Below are 21,442 nucleotides of genomic sequence, written 5' to 3'. Positions count from 1 at the left end.
AGTATTTACACATTGCCTGAGTGGATCGATCACCATTGTAGTCCAGTTTGTTACGCAGCCAGCGGAAATGCTTTATAAGACAGGTTCAAGATACTGATTAAGCCTTTGAACAGTTTCAGCACTGGATAGGTGAAGAGTGATGATTTAATTTGGTCTTTCCTAAGACAAATCTGTCTGATACCAGCTCCAGGTATTGGCATTGAAGACACAGTGTAATCACCAACTTTCCTAGAGTATTAGGGCTAGCACCCAATTAAATACATCTTCAGTTAGTACCATACAAGTTTAGGCATCTGGAAAAGTCTAGTTTTGAAGAAAACAGCATCCTTAGTTTTCAAACACATGTTCACCGCAACCAAAGTCTTAGGCTCAGTTTGGACAAGATGCAACCGGTTTTTAAAAATGGAAATATACCAGCATGGGTGTAGCCAAGGAGAGTCGGGGGCAACTGCCCCCCATCAAGTAAAACAACAGAAATACTTAATTGAGCAATCACGTTGGTTCTGCCCTCCCCCCCCCACAAAGTCCCCCCCTAACAAAAATCCTGGTTACACACATATATACCAGCCGTGTGCAATGCTGCATCTTATTTAAACTGGTTTCCCTCATCTCCCACATACCCCTAACAACATGGAATCCTGGGTAAGGGGGAAGGGGAAGTTACTTGAAAACCTGCAGGTTCCAAATCTTGGGAAGCAGTTTTAGAAAACCACTGCCCAAATCGTTTTGTACTTTTAAACGGACTTCATCCAAACCATCTGCTGAAAGTTGCAGCCTGATAATCTCTTCCTGGTATGTCTTCAGAGGGCAACTACATTAAGTCTCAAGTGCAACTTTTTAAGATCCATTTTCACAAATGGATGGACACCTATATGCCTCAAAGGAGGCCAAGCTGCTTACCACAACCATCTTCATCCGAGTGGTCGCCGCAGTTGTCTACGCCATTGCACTTCCAGTCCTCCATAATGCAGACTCTGTTCTTGCACTGCCACTGTGCAGCCAGGCAGTTTTTCGGGGGACAGTTTGCTTCATCGGAACCATCTTCACAATCTTTATGCCGGTCACATACTTTCCAGGGATCAATGCATTGCTTGTTTCCTCGGCATGGGACTTTCTCTCCACAAACTGCAATGATATTGGAGCAACAGAATGGATGGCTTGCCCTTCTAATCCTTCATTCATGTGGTCAACACTCTCAGGTGCTCCAAGTTCAATCCGCGAGGAGGCAGACTATTTGAAGGTCTAGGTTGGAACAGTAGTGAACGGTGCCACATGGCTGCCCAGGGCGGCACCCCCTGGGGGACGGGGCGTCGCTCCGCAGCGCGCATGCATCCTGATGCATGCGTCCTGATGTGATGACGCACGCACCAGGACGGACTGCACATGTCCACACATGCGCAGTCCATCCGGGTTGGCGCTGCTGCTCTGCTTCTTCCTGCTTGGGCAGAGGAGGCCAGGGGCCAGGGGTGCTGCCCCCGCCAGACTGGAGCTAGGGGCGGCCCGCCCCCTACGCCCCTCCCTTGCTACGCGTCTGGGTTGGAAACTACCCCATCCTTCAACAGCAGACAAATACTGTCTGGAATACCATGCTTATGTTAAATAAAAAAATTCATTCAGTAGCACCTTAAAGACCAACTAAGTTTTTATTTTGGTATGAGCTTTCGTGTGCATGCACACTTCTTCAGATACTGTGTATATCTGTGTGTATCTGAAGAAGTGTGTGTGCATGCACACGAAAGCTCATACCAAAATAAAAACTTAGTTGGTCTTTAAGGTGCTACTGAAGGAATTTTTTTATTTTGCTTCGACTCAGACCAACACGGCTACCTACCTGTAACTATGCTTATGTTAGAGATTCATTCCCCCTGTTTGCATTCATGGGATTGTTGTCTATCACATGATGGTGTATATGTTTTTCATTCCACAGAGTGGGACGTGACAGAGACAGGATGTTTGTGTTACTGTGTTTCCTGAAGTGGGACTGTTGTCCTTTGTTCTTTCTCTCTTTGCTGTCTGAGAGAGAGAGGGAGCCATGTTGCAGTGCTCCCTGTGTGTTTATATATAAACAAACATAGATTAGCCCAAACGCTGTGCTACTGAATTCTGTTACGCGATTGCGCCAACTCTGCAGATCCGTAGGTGTGCTGATGTCAGTTGGCATCAGTCGCTGTGATGTTCGGGCTGAAGAAAGCTTTTGAAGCTCCCGAACGATTGACCAGGAGGGAGGGAACATGCCAGTCGGGCATGTGTCTCTGCCAGGGACCTACTTGCGAGTAAGAGATCGTAACAGCTTAGTCATATGCATTGTGAGTGCATAAGGACTTGTGTTCGGTTCCCAGAACCTCCAGTTAAAGTCTACAGACTAAGAAAAGATCTCTCCCAAAGATCTTGAGAGCAAAGGGAACTGGGTTAGGTGCAACACATGTTCAAAGTTCAGGTATTAAGAAGAGTTTCTCAGAGACATGTGGCATATAAGACTGCTGAAGTGTTCATAGGAAAGTTTTAGAGACGAGGACTTGTTTTCTTGCGAAGGGACTCCTTGTCCTTCGCATGCAGGCAGATTAACCCACTCTAAGTACCAATGCTGCCCTTTTGTATAAAAAGGATTCTCTATATTTACCTTCACCTTGCCCCAGCATTATAACATGATATACCTCATGTAGTTTCCAAAGGGCTTACCAGCTGCAATGAAGGGACAAAACATTCAACTGCCTTCAGATTCAGAAGCTGGTATTAGTAACTGGGAAGATAAGGCAGTCACCTCTTACTGCATCTGAATCTAAGCTGAACACGAAAGTACAGTGGTACCTTGGTTCTCCAACTTAATCCGTTCTGGAAGTCCATTCCAAAACCAAGTCGCGCTTTCCCATAGAAAGTAATGCAAAATGGATTAATCCATTCCTGACTTTTAAAAACAACCCCTAAAACAGAAATTTAACATGAATTTTACTATCTAACGAGACCATTGATCCATAAAATGAAAGCAATAAACAATGTACAGTACTGCAGTCACATAATCAGTAGCTGAACTGGGTCACACACAGTCACACACATTAAAAAAACGCAAAATAGCAAAAACAGACAGACCTCAGGGTAACACTCAAAATGGAAGTGTGGCACTCAAATCGGAAGCGTGACACTCAAAACGGAAGTGTGGCACTCAAAACGGAAGCGTAACACTCAAAACGGAGCACGTTTGGCTTCCGAAAAATGTTCGCAAACCAGAACACTTATTTCCAGGTTTGCAATGTTTGGGTTCCAAGTTGTTTGAGAAGCAAGGCGTTTGAGAACCAAGGTACCACTGTACTATCAGAAGCCCAGATGATAGTACAGCATTTTGCCTTCCTACTAAGGATGAGGTTATTCCTTCCCTCATCTAAGAAGCAGGGTTCGGCTGAAAGACCAGCTCCATCCGTGTTGAGAGCAAAGATTGCCCAGCCTCTCAGTGCAAAGGAAAAATTTATATTGTACTTTAAGCTGGCCTCTGCTTCAACAGCTTCTGCACTGGGGGTTGCCTACAGCAAACTCTTCATTCAGTCAAGAGATGGAGATAAATGCAAGGGGAATCAGTCACTGCACCCCAGAGAAAGCCGGAGAAGCAAAATACCAGGGAAATATTGAAAAATGGTTTTGAACGTACCACAATTCTCTTCATCTGAGCCATCCGTGCAATCACTAATGCCATCACAAAGCCAAGTAGCAGAAATGCAGCTTCCATCTTTGCACTGCCATGCATTTGGATCACCACGACATCCTTCCTCTAAATGATAAAAGTTATTTAGCTTGATTTAACACTGCACTTAGCTGGAGTGGTTAGGTACTCTCCCTTTTTAAAAGAACGTTGCCTCTATAGGATAGTTGCCAAGGAGGACTTTAGTAGCCTGGGAAGTTGCTTTGAAATCAACATCCACCGCAGAGATGCTACAGTAAGAGTTTAAAGGACTTGGCATGCATAATAAAATTATTTCATGAAATTTATACACCGCTTGATTAATGTTTTCAGAAAACAGTTTACTAAAAAAAAAACCATGGATAAATACCGTAAGTTATATTGGAAAGACATTAGCTTAACCATTGAAGTGAATAAGGAAAACATAGTTTCAGCTATAAAGCTACACAATGGCCTGTCCCAGGAAACAGCATGAGCTATTAAAAGTCCATCTCAAAATGTTTATTAGAAGCATTGGTATCCAACCTTGGCAGGGCCGGATTTAGGTTTGATAAGGCCCTAAGCTGGACCCAGGTGGCGCTGTGGTTAAACCACTGAGCCTAGGGCTTGCTGATCAGAAGGTCGGCGGTTCGAATCCCTGCAATGGGGTGAGCTCCCGTTGCTTGGTCCCAGCTCCTGCCAACCTAGCAGTTCGAAAGCACATCAAAATGCAAGTAGATAAATAGGAACCGCTACAGCGGGAAGGTAAACGGCGTTTCCATGTGCTACTCTGGTTTGCCAGAAGCAGCTTTGTCATGCTGGCCACATGACCTGGAAGCTATACACCGGCTCCCTCGGCCAATAATGCGAGATGAGCGCGCAACCCCAGAGACGGTCACGACTGGACCTAATGGTCAGGTGTCCCTTTACCTTTACATAAGGCCCTAAGCTACTTAAGATAATGGGGCCCTTTATATGTCCAGCTGTCCTTTGTCAACAACAAATTGTCGCTGTTTTTTGTTGTTGAATATATGCTATACAGTATGGTAATTTATGGACCTAATAGGTATCTAAAGCCATTTGCACACAATAGGAGCCTACACAACACACAACACTGTTGCTGTATGTGAGTTTTATTTTGTTTTTTATCTTATATTTTGGAAATGTACATCCAGGGGTTTTTTTTCTTTAATTTTTTTGGGCAGGCCCCCATAAGATAGGGGCCCTAAGCTATAGCTTGTTTAGCTTATACGTAAATCCGGCACTGAATCTTGGTCTCCCAAATGGCCTCTCAGCCATTTGAAGGCTCTGAAAGGCTTACCACAATGCTCATCCGAACCATCAGGGCAGTCTTGCTCTCCATTACAAAGCCAGGTCAAAGGAATGCACTTATCTCCACAGACAGCTTGCTGAGAGATACTGCAAACGTTTCCATCTGTACAAGGCAAATAGCATACAGTATAACTGTCACACTGTCCTCTCCACCCTAACGCTCCCCAAAATCTGCTAGATTGAAGGGGGGAACCTCCAAAATGGGTTCATGGGGGAGGGGGTGGCACACAGGAAGGAAACCCTACTGCACAGGAAGAAGTCCTTGTAATAATAATAATAATAATTTATTGGCCAAGTACCAACATATTTGGAAGTAGCAGCTGAACTCATTTTGACACCACCCATAGTTATTTTATTTACAAGACTATTTAAAAGCCAACTTCTTGTTTGTTTGTTTTAAAAAAAGCATGATAGTGTACAATAAAGTCATTCAAGCATCACAAAACGAAGGATACAAAGCAAAATTCTATTTATGCACATGCTTTACGCATTTCAGTAAGCCTTGCTTCCCCAACGAGTATCCCTTGAACTACCGTGTGGTTTCATTTGTTTATTAGATTTATATTCCACTGGTCCTTCCAGAGAAGCCTAGAGCTGCAAGCTAGAAAGATTAAATACCATGTAAAAAAACCAACCCCCGAAAGCAATGCCAGCTTGAGAGGAGAGAGGCACATCACACACACACACAAAAAACTTGGGAGTCCTTTCTGTTGGGGATAATTCAGACTGAAATTCCACAAGGTGACAAAAAAAGATTATGTATGTTACTACTGCGTCTGTGTTTTGTTAGCCCCAAAATGGAAAACGAGTGAGGTACCAACCAACGAAAAATGGCAAGGTAAGTTGAAAGAATATGCACAACTTGCAGAGATAACATAGAATAAGAGAACAGTAAGAACTTATGTTTAAAGAAGACTGGAAAACGTTTATTGAATACAGGTGAAACTCTGAAAATTAGAATATCGTCGAAAAGTGCATTTATTTCAGTAATGCAACTTTAAAAGGTGAAACCAATATATGAGATAGATGCATGGCATGCAAAGCATATGTCAAGCCTTTATTTGTTGCAATTGTAATTAGTTGTCGTTAGGCGGGTGACGTGTCAATTATAAATGGAATGGAATTAATCAAATGTAATAGCAATGTGGGTTGGGTTTTTTTGTATTATTGTAACTATTTGCTTTATTACTGTGGAATTTCCAAAAGAAATCATTTGTAAAAATTAAAAGAAAAAATAAGTTGCATTACTGAAATAAATGCACTTTTCGACGATATTCTAATTTTCAGAGTTTCACCTGCATATGGGAAATAATTGTGTACAGCTGAAAACGCTGGCAGCATTAAGATAAATGCAACAGTGGAAACAAAGTTTTGATGGATGCAATAACGGAATAGTTTTTGTAAAATATAATGCAGGGATTTTATGGTGCGAAAAATGAACCATGGAAAGGGAAGAAGGGAAGTCATTGGTGTTTTAAGGACAGAAAACGAGTATTTTAAATTGCAAAACAGAAAATATCTATAGCCCACGACCCCACTCCACCTGACCCCACTCACCTTTGTTGGGGAACAGACCCCACCCAGTCGCAGCAGTAAAGAGCAGCAGCAGCGCAGCCTGGAGCATAGCGCGCCCCATAACGCGCGGAAAAGGCGCGCAGGAGCAGCGCGAGAAACAAACGCGAGCACAGAAAGAATAAAGGAGCAGGAAAAAGCAGTAACAGAGGAGAGGCGCGGCGCGGAGAAGCTTTTATCCCCCGCGCAAGAGTCCCATTGGGTGGGGTAGCGGCTGGGCGCGGCTCCGGCATTTAGCAGGGGGGACAGAAGTCCTGTTGCGAGGATCAGGCCCTTACTCCTCAGCCAAGCCGAGGATGGAGTCGTGAGGCAGCCTGAGGCCCTGATCCTGACGCTCCTCCAAACCCCGGCACCACGTAGCTTGTTTGCAGCAGGAAGACCCGTTGAAGCCCCGCGGAGGAGGAGGAAGGTGCGCGACTGCATTCCTTACTAGGGAGTAAACCGCCTTCGCCGCAACAGGGCTTGCTCCCGAGTAAACGCAGATGGAGTGGGTCTTTTTTGTGGTGGCCCCTCGTTTGTGGGAACTAAATAATTATAATTTTTATTTATTATACCCCGCCCATCTGGCTGGGTTTCCCCAGCCACTCTGGGCGGCTTCCAACACAATATTAAAATACAATAATCTATTAAACATTAAAAGCTTCCCTAAACAGGGCTGCCTTCAGATGTCTTCTAAATAATAACAATAATAACTCTCTTCTCAGGAGAGAAGAGACCAGCCTGAGACCAGCTTAGCGGATCTTTAGGCAGCAGGCAAATTTTTCCCCCTCTATCCTTCGGCCTTTAACTATCTGTGGCCATTTTAGAAGTAGGTAGGCAAGATATTTTTCATGCTTTTCCTCTGAATGTATCTGTATTGTCCGTTTGGCTGGTTGTAAGTCAATTTGGGTTTGCCTTGGGCAAGGTAAAGTGACTAACTAGAAAAAGTTGTGCTAAAAGCCCCATTCCAACTCCTTGCTGTTCCAACTCAATCTCTTCTCTCTATCTGTAATGTTGTTGTTGTTTAGTCGTTTAGTCGTGTCTGACTCTTCGTGACCCCATGGACCAGAGCACGCCAGGCACTCCTGTCTTGCACTGCCTCCCGCAGTTTGGTCAAACTCATGTTGGTAGCTTCGAGAACACGGTCCAACCATCTCGTCCTCTGTCGTCCCCTTCTCCTAGTGCCCTCAATCTTTCCCAGCATCAGGGTCTTTTCCAAGGTTTCTTCTCTTCTCATGAGGTGGCCAAAGTATTGGAGCCTCAGCTTCACGATCTGTCCTTCCAGGGAGCACTCAGGGCTTATTTCCTTAAGAATGGATAGGTTTGATCTTCTTGCAGTCCATGGGACTATCTGTAATAAGAATCTGTTATTACTGAAACTGAATTTGCTTTGGTTTTAATCTGGTTTTGCTGAAGCGATTTGTTAATCGATGAAATTGTTAGTTTATTTAGTTTTGAATTGTAATTAAGTACAGTACTGAATTTATTGGCTCAGGGGTTCATACGGAGGTAATTTTACTGAGGAAATGCTTGTAAGGTTACATTCACAGGAGGGGAGGGGAGAGGGATTATAATTGCTGGTAACAGGCAGACATTTTAAACTTGAATGGCATAGAGCTGCAATATTGTGCTAAGCTTCGCCAGCTGAATTCCTGCCTGTTATTGCTGCTAAATGCATACAGACCTCTGTTAGAAAAACAAATCTTTCATGCCCAATCATATTATGAAACTGGTAAGGTGCAAGGGACATATTCCAGCCACTTTGAATAAGGCTTATGCTATGTTTTGGTTGATAAATATATGCTAATATTTCAGGCGCTGAAAATATACCATTTATAGCCTTATGTTCAGAAGATGAAAGACTCCCGCTGAAAAGGCAGTTTCAAATGCCAGTGTACCAAAGATCCACAGCTGATTTAGTGGTATGTTACGTAACTTTTGCTAAAAACAATACTATATTCGTTCTTCTGAAACCACCAGGTGCAGAACAAAAGAGACAAGTCGGTTGCAAGATAACTGTGATGTCAGGAACAAGGTTATCCTTCATACCGGCTGGTGGGAAAGAGCAGTGACAGAATCCTATGCATGTTCAGTCATCAGGAGTGCCGGTAAGTTCTACCAGTTTAAATGAAATTTTACTCTCTAGGCAGTGGAATGCCTTCCTACACCCACCCACCTGTCTGTGATTAACTCAAACAGGGCTTACTTCTAATTTGGCATGTACAGAACTGCACTATTAATCTTTATTTGAGGCAAAAGCTGCCATAGCTGCCAAGTTATCCCTTATTTTAAGGGATTTTCCCTTATGCTGAATAGGCTTCCTCGTGAGAAAAGGGAAAACTTGGCAGCTATGAAAAGCTGCTAGCAGTTATGGATGCAGCTGTAACTATTATGAAACCCACATAACAGGTATGAGCCACTGACTGTGTTCACAATCTTGGACCCTGCTGTTTTAAAAAGCAGGTCAAGCTTTCCCCTGAAGACTTATAAATATTAAGTGGCAAAGTACAATGTTGGGGGGGGGGTTCCCTTCAGCAATATTTAACTGTATTGAAAATGTCAACAGGATTCAGCTGTTGCTCACCAGCAGGATCTTACTGTGATAACGTGCAATGGCTTTATTTTCAAAAGAAATCTGAGGTCATGTGGCATTTAAACTTAAAGACATTGCTTCTGTTTAAAAATGATTTCCATTTGATTTTACATGAACACATTTATATTCCGCGAAGGAAAACTAAAACCATACTATAATAAAAGATTAGTGATATTTTGCTAGGCTGCGTAGAATGGCGTTTGTTGGAGTCTACTCGTATTGCCAGTTTTAGAAGTCTGGTCTTTCTGGCTGACAGCTGGCATGACAGTTCCAAAACAAAGGAGCTTATGGTAAACCATCTCCACCTCTGAATTCTCTTTCCTGGGTCCTGTCCTTTAATAGACAAGAGTGATCTGTGCTAAGAGGTGTCTGGGCTAGAAAGAACTAGATAGAACATCACTGCGGCCCCAAATGCAGGGCCAGCCCAAAGATGGAACCAAAGGATAAAATGGCACCCTCTCCCCATTCTATGAACAGGAGCCTGCTTTGGTTTAAGTACGCTTCGGTTTGAGTACTTTCAGTTTAAGTACTCTGCGGACCCGTCTGGAACGGATTAATCCACTTTCTATTACTTTCAATGGGAAAGTGCGCTTCAGGTTAAGTACGGACTTGCAGAACCAATTACACCCATACTTCGGGTTAAGTACGCTTCAGTTTAAGTACTCCGCGGACCTGTCTGGAATGGATTAATCCACTTTCCGTTACTTTCAATGGGAAAGTTCGCTTCAGGTGAAGTGCGCTTCAGGTTAAGTACAGACTTTCAGAACCAATTGTGTACTTAAAACGAGGTACCACTGTACACTGCTGGTGATGTGATAGCATTCTCTGCTGCAGCAATGGCTTTCGACACATTACACCTTTAAAGCACATTGATTTTTTCAAAGAATTCTGGGTACTGTGGTTTGTTAAGCATTCCTTGGAATTCCTTCCAGCAGCACCTTAAAGACCAACTAAGTTTTTATTTTGGTATGAGCTTTCGTGTGCACGCACACTTCTTCAGATAATTGTTATTCTGCGAGGGGTAAACCACAGTGCCCAGAATTCTTTGAGGGAAAGAATGCACTTCTTATGTGCTTCCCAACGGGTTTGCATGCAGGGTCATCACTTGCGGGCAGCAGCATGGAGTGATTTTGCATGTATGGATAGGTTTTGCATGGATAGGATATAACAGAATTGCCACAATGCTTTCCAGCTGCCAGGCTGCCAATCAAGTGTATGGTGGGGTCTGGGCAGCACCCTGAGCTGCTGCCTTCCCAGCTCCCTCCAAGCACATCCAGCAGACCCTTATTTTCCTGCTTTCATAAAGCACGTTCCCCACTAGGTGGCATCTTGGACTGAAAAAGCCCAACAACAACTGGGGAAGGGATTGGAAGTTCAGTTGAAGCCATCCTAAAGTCAGCTGTATTTAAAATTAGCCGCTTCCAACTCTTGTTAATATTTGTGATGAAAGTAGGGTAAGAGCTTGTCCTTAAGGACCTCTTAAAGGACTTTAAGGGATGTGGTTGCAAGACCTACCTCCTGTGTTTCGGCCTACCTTTCCTGTTACCATTCAGGTTGGTGCCATTTTAGCCATGTGTTTTTTTTTATTGATATTTAGCTTGCAAGTTTCCACCTGTTTCCCCACCCCATCTCCTTAAGAATTATTAAAATACGAGCATCATAGTGCCTTAGTACAAAATTTAAAAGTGATTAAGGGGGGGGGAATCATTATCACTGCCTTCCAGTTTTCTAGTCAGTGCTATTTTGTCACCGCATATTATTTTCCCCCCATCTTAAAACATTTCCTCTTACCTGTTGAAAGTTCAACCATTGTGCTTTAGCACAAATTTTTGAACGGTTTTTAAAATGGTTCAAGTGAATTTTCTCTTTCCTGCCTATGCGACCATGTCACTGAGTCACTCCCACAGTTAGCTTGAATAAGCAGCAGAGAAATTTCATTGGGACCACATTCCCTGCCTAGTCTTTCAAAGGCAGCAGGTAATTTTAAAAAGACAGCAAACACAAAAAGCCTCTGCCTGCTCTTTGAAAGGCAGCAGAGTGTTATCTCCAACCTTAGTGCTGTGGGAATACAGTGCTAAGATGAGAAATTTAGAATTCTGAATTAGCTGATGACGTGCGACATCCACAGTCAGAAGCAATATGCCTCTGAACACCAGTTGCTAGAATCGCAGGTAGGGAGAGTTTTGTCCCGCTTGTCGGCTTTCCATGGGCATCTGGCTGACCATAGAACCATAGAATTGTAGAGTTGGAAGGGACCACGAGGGTCATCTAGTCCAGCCCCTTGCAATGCAGGAATCATTTGGCCCAGTGCGGTGCTCAAACCCGCAACCCTGAGATTAAGAGTCTTCCTGCTCTACTGACTGAGCTATCCCAGGATGCTGGACTAGATGGGCCTTTGGCCTGATCCTGCAGGCTCTTCTTAAGCTTTTAGATGAATGACAGGTGAGTGGCCCTGCTCACCTGTCGAAAATGACTCATGGAAGGTAGGCTACATCTGGATGCAACCCTCGGGCCAAATCCAGTTTCCCACCCATTGTGTGAAGGGAACATAGTTGGGTGAACACACACTTCCCAAAGTCAACTGAAATGACTTAAGTAGCTTACAGTGGAAGAGCAAGAGCAGCACCCCCCTGTTGCTGTGTTTGATTTGTCCCTAAATGCACTTATTGAACAGAGGTGGGACATTGACTAATTTGTGCATTTGCAAGCTACTGGCGTTGCCACACTCCTGGGCTGTCTGCTGTAGATGTAGCCTGAAACGTAGCAGCAGATCAACATAAACACAGATTTGGTAGGCATCCAAAGAACATCAATTAAATCTGAATGCGCGCCAGTTACCAAGAAGTGAAGCCTTAAAGCAAAGTGCTCTCCAAAAACTCCAAAAACACAAGCCAGTATTAATGGAAGGAACAGAGCAAATCCAAACCACCAGATCTGCCAGCTGGAAGGAGTTAGGAGGAGAAAGTTCCTTTGCTTCAGCAGGCAGCTGTGCCCCTACATGAGCATAGCACTCCCCCTCTTGACAGAGTATGTGATTACTGCCTGCTCCCATTCGGCTGTGCCTTCAGGCCCTGGCATGCTGGACAGCTCCCTGCCCTGGCTTGATACCTGGATCTGCCCAGGTGCTTTGGTGAAGCTGGCAACCATGAATGAGCATGAAAGGGATATGTCTGCTTCCCACCCCCTTTGCTCCACTGTTTGTCTGTGGGGCAAGCAGTCTTCCTACCCAGTGGATATTCAAAGCATCTCAGTGGACCCATTGGTCTCCTCTAGGGCTGAGGGGTTGGGAGTCGCATTCCTGAGTGGGCATCTGCGATACCTGGGCTCCTGGACCTTGACACTCTTGTTGGGTTGCGACCTATGAGTGGAAAGGAATGATATGGAAAACAGTCACCCCAGTTCCCAAGAGTGGTGGTGGTATGAAGGGGAAACCTTGGTGCTGGGGGCAGAAGCTGCCACAACCCCTACAGGGCCCTCCCCTTGGCATCTTCCATGCCCAAACTTCGTACCAGCAGATGTGGTGTTGCCTGCTTTCTTCATTCCTGGTGTATCTTTGCTCATTGGCACCTCGCCTCTTACCTTGCATCCCCTCTCCTGGCTGCTCATCTGCTCCTTACCATATCTCTGTAGGTGGGATGGGAGCATCTGCCTGTTGTGGCTATGTAATCGGTTCTGCCATGGCAGTAAAATTTCATTTTCTTCTGTCTGCATTGATCTCTCTGATGTTGTGTGTTAAGTAGGGGCAGGTGCCTACAACCAAGGTAAAATTTAATGATTTCTCTGCATTCGGGGTGCTGCTGCCATGTGTGTTTGTTTATGATGCTGTTTGGGTGCCTGGCAGGAGTGTGTACTGTAGATGGCATGGCTATACATGCTGGGACCTGCACCTGGACTGGCTGCTATGTGTGTCTGTATGTCTTTGCTTGTTTTCTTTTTCCCAGCAACGGCTTCTCCCACCCTTGCCATACAGGGTTTAGATGTGGTGGGATTTGCATAGGCATATTGCCAACGTATTGATCTACTCCCTGGCAGATTTCCCCACTTTGGATTGCTCTCAGGCAGATACTAACTTGAAAATGGGAAACTGAGCAGAAGCTAAATAGAAGGTTCTTGGAACACACACTCCTAGAGTGCCGTTGTGAAAGGGTGTGTCCAAACGCTGACCTCTGTACAGTTTTTCAGTAACTGTTCCAACTTGTTCATGTTATACTGATGAAAAACCCACGCTTCAGTGACTTACACTAAGATGAGGTTGATGTAACAGAATTCCTGCTGAGATTTCTCGAGAAGCACATTGGTGTGATCTGGTTCTGGGAAGCTGCCCTGTTGTCATTCCTCCATCAGGGCCAACTGAGGTCGTGTAACATGAACTTTTGTATAACACAAGCGACAAGGGGGGCTATTTCAGGTTTAAGGGGAAGATGGGGAAGATATTTCAGCATGTTTAATGTTGAAAGGTCTGTGATTTTATTTATTCAACTTAGCAGTCCCCAAGTCTGGGCATTTCTACTCGGGTCACATTGATTTCCATGGGACTTACTCCCAGGTAAATGGGTCAGATTGCAGCCCTAATCTTCATCTGATGGGGGAGAGAAGGCAGCTGCTTATCCTCCACAGTTTTCTCTGTTCTTCCTTACTCTCTTTTCCTGCCACTGCAGGTTAAATTGAAAAGCAGAGAGACACAAACATCCACTCATGTTCTTGCCACGCTTCTTGATTTTGTGATGTCTGCAGTGGACCTAGTGGGAACACAGAGAATGCTCAGTATTTTGCATTCTTAACTCCTCCCGAGACTCAACACCACTTCCTCCTTTCTGTGTTGGGCATCCTGGAGGGTAAAGGAAATGCTAAGGTACCGGTGGTGCAGAGCGCATTGGGCACTTTTTCCTTCCTAGACTGGCTCAGGAAACTCTTTGCATATGCGCTTCCAAGGGGGAATGTTCCTAGCCAGAGATGGAAGCAGTCCTCCCACCAGATGTCAAAGAGAAAAACAACTACCAGACTTTTAGAAGACATCTGAAGGCTTTTAGGGAAGCTTTTAATGTTTAATAGATTATTGTATTTTAATGTTCTGTTGGAAGCTGGCTGGGGAAGCCCAGCCAGATGGGTGGGGTATAAATATTATTATTATTATTATTATTATTATTATTATTTCCTAAAGGGGATTTTTAAGAGAAACATTTTTGCAAGAGAAACATTGGCTGTGCTCAAAAAGCTAACCCCATACAATCTGTGATGTCTGTGGTCAGATAAAAGCAAAAAAGGGTAGGACTCCTACCACTTTAACAATGGCATCAAAGGGGGAGTTTCAGCAGGTGTAGTTTGTCAAGCAAGCTACACCTGCTGAAAAATCCTGTTTTGTTTTTAAAAAAAACAAACAAAAAACTGGCCCCTCTACTAGGAGATGGCCCATGAGTGAGACTTCCACTGAGCTTCAACAGCCTCCAGAAATGTCATCTGTTGCTTGCAATGCCTGCAGGAGAGAGTGAGTTTTTAACTAGGAAACTGCAGCTGTGCTGCTGCTGTTGCAAGAAGAGAACTAAGGCAGTGGGGAAGGAGGAGCTTCCTGAAAGCTGACTATTCTGTGATTCCACACAAGTGCATGTAGTTCTGAATGCAGAATTGTAGCAAGCTGTGAATCTCAGCTTTGTCTCCCCACCCCACCCCACCAAAATAATTAAGGAAAAGTAAGCATTATTTCCTATCCATTGTAGCTATGCAAGTAGACATCTCTGACATATTTTGAAGCCTAGCAAAGCATCAGAAGCAGAAACTGTGTCTTGAGTATCTTCCACATTGCCCTAGGGTGGAGTTTTGGGTGGTTTCACCACCACCACCACCACCACTTATTTGCTCTCCTCCTTGAGTAGGAGTAGAAGAATGCATATGTAAATATACAAGCAAAATTTTAACAATGCAGATCTCTTCCTTTTGCATAATTTATACACATCACTAAGTTTTGGTTTGCATGGGATTTTGTTTCGTCATGGGGCAGAATTTTAATGGGGGGTGGAACCCTCGGGGCTACTCAAGAGCTGAGTTTGCAAGGGAAGTAAATAGAGCAGTAGCAAGACCTCACTCCAGCTACAGGCCTATACACACACTTACCTGGAGGTAAGTTCCATTGACTACAACTACCATCATCAGACTATAAGCCATGTTGATTGGGGCTGATGGGAGTTGGAGTTGATCAACAGGCTGCCCATCTCTGCCCTAAACCATGCATTGTGCCTTGTCAGGTGTTTTGATAACCCTCTTGATTCATTTTGTTTTGTAATCTCAAACAGACTGCAAAAACAGATTTATTGTGTCGCTAATGACCTGCCATATTAGAAGCGTGTTAGTCAGTTAGGTGGGTCACAAATTCTGCAGGGATCTGACCGTCTCTTTCTCTTGTGCATAGGATGACACTAGAAGTCTCAGAATGAAATAGTAACCCAGTTTGTACTCATTCCATTGGCAGAGCAATGACTTTGTTACTGTAATCCCTTGATTAAACTTGGCTCTGCATGGTAATCTTACGCCACAAACTTGGCTGGCTTCAGCTTTCTACATTTCTCCTGCGTTCGGAGCCAGCTTAGTTCCTGGTACAGGCCTGCAATGATCTACAGTAATACTGGAGAGTTATATAATCATCTCAGAAATCTATATTGCATTTCCGTTGTGCCAGGGAAACGTTGGATGCTGATTGGTTGAGTCAGAGAGATGCCGAGGAATGTCCATTAACATTCCAAGTTCCGGATTGATCAAGGAACAAAGCTTGACAGCAAAACAAAATGTTCCCTGCCTGGCTTCTGTGAGAAGGAATATATCAGTCTGGGTTGGATTAAAACTTAACACATAAGCTCTGTATAGGCTCTGTAGATGGAGGATCTGCGGAGGCGTGTAGCTAAGCCCACTTCAGAGCTGAATAGGAGATGACCAGAAGTACGAAACCTGGTGGGCTAAAAGCACAGAGCAGTGGAAGGAGGGGAAGAGCAAGTGGGGTATATAAGAAACCTGAGGGAAGACCCTGAGTTTGAAACCTCATCACTGAGCCTAGAGCTTGCTGATCAGAAGGTTGGTGGTTCGAATCCCTGTGACGGGGTGAGCTCCCGTTGCTTGGTCCCAGCTCCTGCCAACCTAGCAGTTCGAAAGCACGTCAAAATGCAAGTAGATAAATAGGAACCGCTACAGCGGGAAGGTAAACGGCGTTTCCATGTGTTGCTCTGGTTTGCCAGAAGCGGCTTTGTCATGCTGGCCACATGACCTGGAAGCTATACGCCGGCTCCCTCGGCCAATAATGCAAGATGAGCGCGCAACCCCAGAGTCGGTCACGACTGGACCTAATGGTCAGGGGTCCCTTTACCTTTACCTTTAATACCCATTGTATTACTGGTACTTGAGAATTGCTTCTCTTTTGTTTTCTTCACATTCCGAAAATAGGAGTGTAATGCTGAGTTTAGTAAGCTCCTGATTGTGCAGGCACTTGTAACATGTAGCTGCAAGTAATTTCATTCATAGAAATCATTGGCTTAGTTCACGCATGTAAACTGTCCTGTGAGTACCCCCTGCACACACGCAAATATCTGGGCGCTATAGTTTAGCCTTCACAGAGCTACAATTTCTATCACCCTTAACAAATCTCAGTTCCCTGGACTTGGTAGGATGTGTATGTATGCGTGCTTTAAATGTTTGGTGTGTACACCACCATTAAACCAGAGCGTCCTGTAGCTCTCCAACTCAAAAAAAATTATCTTTCCACCTTTCCTGGGGTGTTCACTCAGCTGCTGAACTGAACACAGCTAAGTTTTGCCTAACAATTTCAAACTGCATTATTTTAATTAGAAGGTCATTGTTCCTTGGCCTGACCTCAGTAGTTATGGTCAACATTTCCGCCCTCTCTTATTTCACGCTTCTAATATTTTTCAACTGCGACATGTTCTCTAACCTCAATGTACCGTTCGTTTTACCAAAGGCAAATTATACCCGATTCCTTCATTCTATTCTCCAGCTGGCTTCCCTTCTAGACTTTGCATTGTCCTTTTATCTCTCTCCAAATTCTTTCCAATTTGTCAATGTCTGCCTTGAATTGAGGCATCACTGGAATTATGTTCAATAGTACAATGAAGCATTTATTACATATATTGTTCTGCGTTTGGCTCGCTTCATCACTGTGAATGGGTGGTCAGGGCCTTTCAAAAAAGAAATTTGATGCTTATTTAATGGCTCTAGATGCCCACCCGCCCAGTGGACAATTAACCTGATGGGTGGAGTCTAGGGTTGTGAGCACTGCTGGGCATGTGTGTGAGAAGCAGCAATTTTCCAAATTTAAATGGACAGAGGGGGGAAGGGAAGAGGAGGAGTCAGGAATGCTTTGATGGTGTTTCCTGCTTGGCAGGGGGTTGGACTGGATGGCCCCTGCGGTCTCTTCCAACTCTATGATTCTGCGATTCTAAGGAAAAGAGGTAAGGGGACATAGGATGGAGGAAGAAGGGCTTCTAGCTGATATAGCTGAAACTGCTAGTATTGCATTTCTGAAGAGCTGTCTTTGGACCTTCAGCTCTGGGCAAATGGGGAATCCACAACAAGTCACAACATTAAACACCATTTCCACAAGTTACAACATTAAACACTATTTGGGATTTGGCCTATACATCATCCAAAACCACTTAGAGTTCCCTGCATGGTTTTTGTGTTGGGGTTTCACAAAGGCAAGTTGGTCAGCAGGTTTAGTCTTCGTGGAGCCCTTCGATTTCTCTTTGGTCTCCCGTCTGGTTGTGGACCAGAGGCTCCAAACCCACACTCCAGTGCCAAATCAGTCTCACTGAAGCTGCACAAAGGGCCTCAAGACACAATTCCAGGATCAGATCTGATTTCCCACTGGCACACCACGGATCCCCTTCATTATTTTTTTTACTCTTGCTGTCCCTGGGCCAGCCTCCTTCCTCCCCTGCCTCAAACTGCAAATTCAAGTCCTGCCACAAGTCTTTGTTTGGGGGCACTTTCTTCAGCAACAGCTGGCCCACAATATTCCCTGGGTTCAGTAAATCTGACTCTGCAGGGAGGGTGGTAAGTGTGTCCAACCAAGCGCGCTCAGAATCCCCCTTCAGAGTTTCCTGCCCAATGCAGGAAGGTCATGGCGGAGGAGGCAGGGGTGGTATGTGACCTATGACCTCATAAGCCCTCCACGGATGTGAATTTAAAATGCTTAGGTAAAGGTAAAGGGACCCCTGACCATTAGGTCCAGTCGTGACCGACTCTGGGGTTGCGGCGCTCATCTCGCGTTATTGGCCGAGGGAGCCGGCGTACAGCTTCCAGGTCATGGGGCCAGCATGACTAAGCCGCTTCTGGCGAACCAGAGCAACACACGGAAATGCCGTTTACCTTTCCGCTGTAGCGATACCTATTTATCTACTTAAAGAAGGCTAAAACCTCCCATTGAATTAGAATCATAGAATAGAACCATAGAATTGTAGGGTTGGAAGGGATCCCAAGGGTCATCTAGTCCAACCCCCTAAAATGCAGGAATCTAAACTGAAGCGTCCATGAAAGATGGCCCTCCAACCTCTGCTTTGCAGGCAAGTATTTTTTCCACTCGAGATTCTTATTGTTCTGCCTGAGGTGCAGGCCTCTGAAATGGATAGAGAAGGATGGAAGTGGTGAAGAAGTTTGGGAATGAGGCAGGGTACAGAAAGGAATGCGTCTCGCTCACCTCTCTCTTTCCTTTGCTTCTAGTTGAATAACACCCCACTCCACTCCGCTCTGTGTTGTCACGGGCACCATCTGGAGCTAAAAACCGATCCGGTTCGCAACAGGATTAAATAAATGCTTTAATTTTTATCCCTTTATTAAGCGTGCAGTGTTTTTAGCTTGCACTTATAAATGTTCCATTCTCCCTTTGGGAATGGCAAAATACAAAACAGAGTGGGTCAGCCGTGGAAAGGGATGAATACAGTAATCTCAAAGCTGTTTAATCTCATCTACAGACATCAGTCGAACAGCTGGGCTCCCCTGCCCCTCCAAACCTGGTGCTTTGGTCTTATTAGGCCATGCCGTATTTTATTGCAAAGGATCAACACAACAGCCCTGAGGTCATTTTACTGGTGTATCTGCAATTTCAGTGGCAAAACACATCACCAATTTTAGCGGTCCTTTGAAAGTCCTGGACAAAGTATAGATGGGAATAGCTTGGCTGAGCGCCAAAATAATGAGACACTGCAAGAAATGAGATCATCATTCCCAGTTTAGCAGAGAGTGAGCACACACCACAACTCTATTGTCGCCCTTGGCATGTCGTGGGCTGGAAAAAAAAGAGAGAGGTGGTTTAGTGGGTGGGTTGTTGTTTTTCTGGTTTTTTGAATAGGCCAAATGAGGTGGTTGAATTCAGGCAGCAGCTGCTGGAGGGCAGGGGGTAGAACAGCAGCTGGCACCGGCCCTGCTTGCTTGTTCCTGGCCTGGCTGTCTTGCCTAGTTATGGTCTCCGAGTGCATCGCAGACATTTCATTAGGAAAAGCCCCTCCCCAAACAAGCAGGCAGAGTTGCAGGCAGCCCAGGCCATGAACTCCAGCAGTCACCGCATGGGCACATGCATCGGTCATGTGATTCGCACTGGTGCTGCCCGGCCACTGCTGCATTGCAACGTTTGTTCAAGCAAGCAGCAAGCATGTAGCATTAGGAACTGCCCACATGACTCTGGATTTGTGCACTGAAAAAGGCTGGCTTCTGAAAGCCTGTATATGCTGTGCAAAGTGAGCACATTTCTGTAAATTACTTTGCATAGTTGATTCTGATAGAGGGAGGGGATGTAGCCCCCACCCCACACTGATAATCTTCTGCAGCCTCTCCTTCAGCTGCTGTGGTTTTAGCAGATGTCACAAACACGCATCCTTCCAAGCATGGGTTTGCAACCTTGAGAGCCAGAAACACACTCTTTTAAAAAGGGGAGGAAAACAGCTTTCTAAAGTTGTCAGGTTCTAAAATCTGCTCTTTGTGTGAGAGAGGAAGAGAAGGAAGGGAATAAGCGGGGGAAAGTTTGCACTTAGAATTTTAGTGTGAGACCCAGTTTGTTACTCAAATTGGCTGAAACTGTGTTGCTGGAACTGGTACAGTGCGCGGGGGCTGCATACATTCTTAAATCTCTGCAAATCTGATGCAGGATTAGCAGCTGTGCTGTCCATTCGTAAGAGAGCACACTATCCTCTGATTGTGTATTTGCAAATTAAACAAAGCAAAAGAAACCCTCCATGAATCTCTGCTGGAATCTCTTGCTACTAGGAAAACTAAGGAGTGGGTAACGTTTAATTGGAAGTAACTTCCTCTGCTTTCAGTGAGGCTGACTCCCAGTTAAGCATGCATGGGATTTCAGGTTAGCACAGGCATCCCCAAACTGCAGCCCTCCAGATGTTTTGGCCTACAACTCCCATGACCCCTAGCTAACAGGACCAGTTTCCGGGGAAGATGGGAATTGTAGTCCAAAACATCTGGAGGGCTGAAGTTTGGGGGTGCCTGGGTTAGCACTTTGCCCTTCAGCTTGTCTTTTGCTTGATTCGTCATTCATTGATTTCTGTGCAACTTATTTCCAAGTATGCTTAGGACTGCAGCCTAAGAAGGGTAAGACTGGAATCCTGTGGATGCTAACATGGGTTTAACCCCACTGAACACGGTGAAACTTGCTTCCAAGTAAACATACAGTATATCGACTCGGATTGTTAAGCGAGGGCTTCTTTGTGTGAACATCTTCCATGTTGATGCAGCGTTCGTCCAGGTTAAAGAGAACCACACAATATATATTGGCACACAAAAGGGGTGGGTGGGTGTGTTAGATTTCTAAACCTCAATAGCAGCCCCCTCATGCACACACACATGCATATAGCCATGGGGTACAGGGGGGGCAGCTGCCCCCCAAATCAAATAAATAAATGAAAATACTTAACTAACTGACCAATCGTGTCTCAGATAGCTTGGCTCTGCCCCCCCCCCAAAAAAAGTCCTGCCTGCCCCACATAAATCTTGGCTACGCCCATGCATTCACACATACAATACGCACACTGCTTTGAGAGAACTGATGGGATTTTTCAAGGGCATTTTGTGGTGTGGCATGTGGATCAGCTGATCAAAGGGGAAAGAAAATTTTAAAAAAATCTCTCCGGGCATATCTCATCCAATACACCCTGCATAGCTGAAACAAAACAGCTGGTTTCAAGGTAGGAGAAGCTGCTGACAAACGGTCTTTGTCAATTCGATTGACCGCCCTAGTGTGAAGTGAGCAACATCACTGATTTTTTTATGGATGCTGCCCAGAAATTTGTCCTGCTCTTACCTCATTTCTCTTCAAA

At 44.8% G+C, this 21,442-nt stretch overlaps 1 protein-coding gene across 1 annotated transcript in view; it reads right to left on the bottom strand.

Moving 5' to 3' along the window:
• LOC118075273 (low-density lipoprotein receptor-related protein 2-like) overlaps positions 1-21,442 on the bottom strand; it is a 94,113-nt gene that overhangs the window by 47,737 nt on the left and 24,934 nt on the right. The window contains exons 2-3 of the mRNA XM_060269097.1: positions 3,641-3,782; positions 901-1,125 (exon numbers count right to left, since the gene is read on the bottom strand). Of these exons, the coding sequence (XP_060125080.1) occupies positions 901-1,125; positions 3,641-3,782 (367 nt within the window). The remainder of the gene's footprint in view (positions 1-900; positions 1,126-3,640; positions 3,783-21,442) is intronic.

The sequence above is a fragment of the Zootoca vivipara genome, chromosome 16 (assembly GCF_963506605.1).
Source record: "Zootoca vivipara chromosome 16, rZooViv1.1, whole genome shotgun sequence".
In the NCBI taxonomy this organism is placed as follows: Eukaryota; Metazoa; Chordata; class Lepidosauria; order Squamata; family Lacertidae; genus Zootoca; species Zootoca vivipara.
Note: the sequence above shows the minus strand (reverse complement) of the source record. Positions and strands in the feature narration are given on the sequence as shown.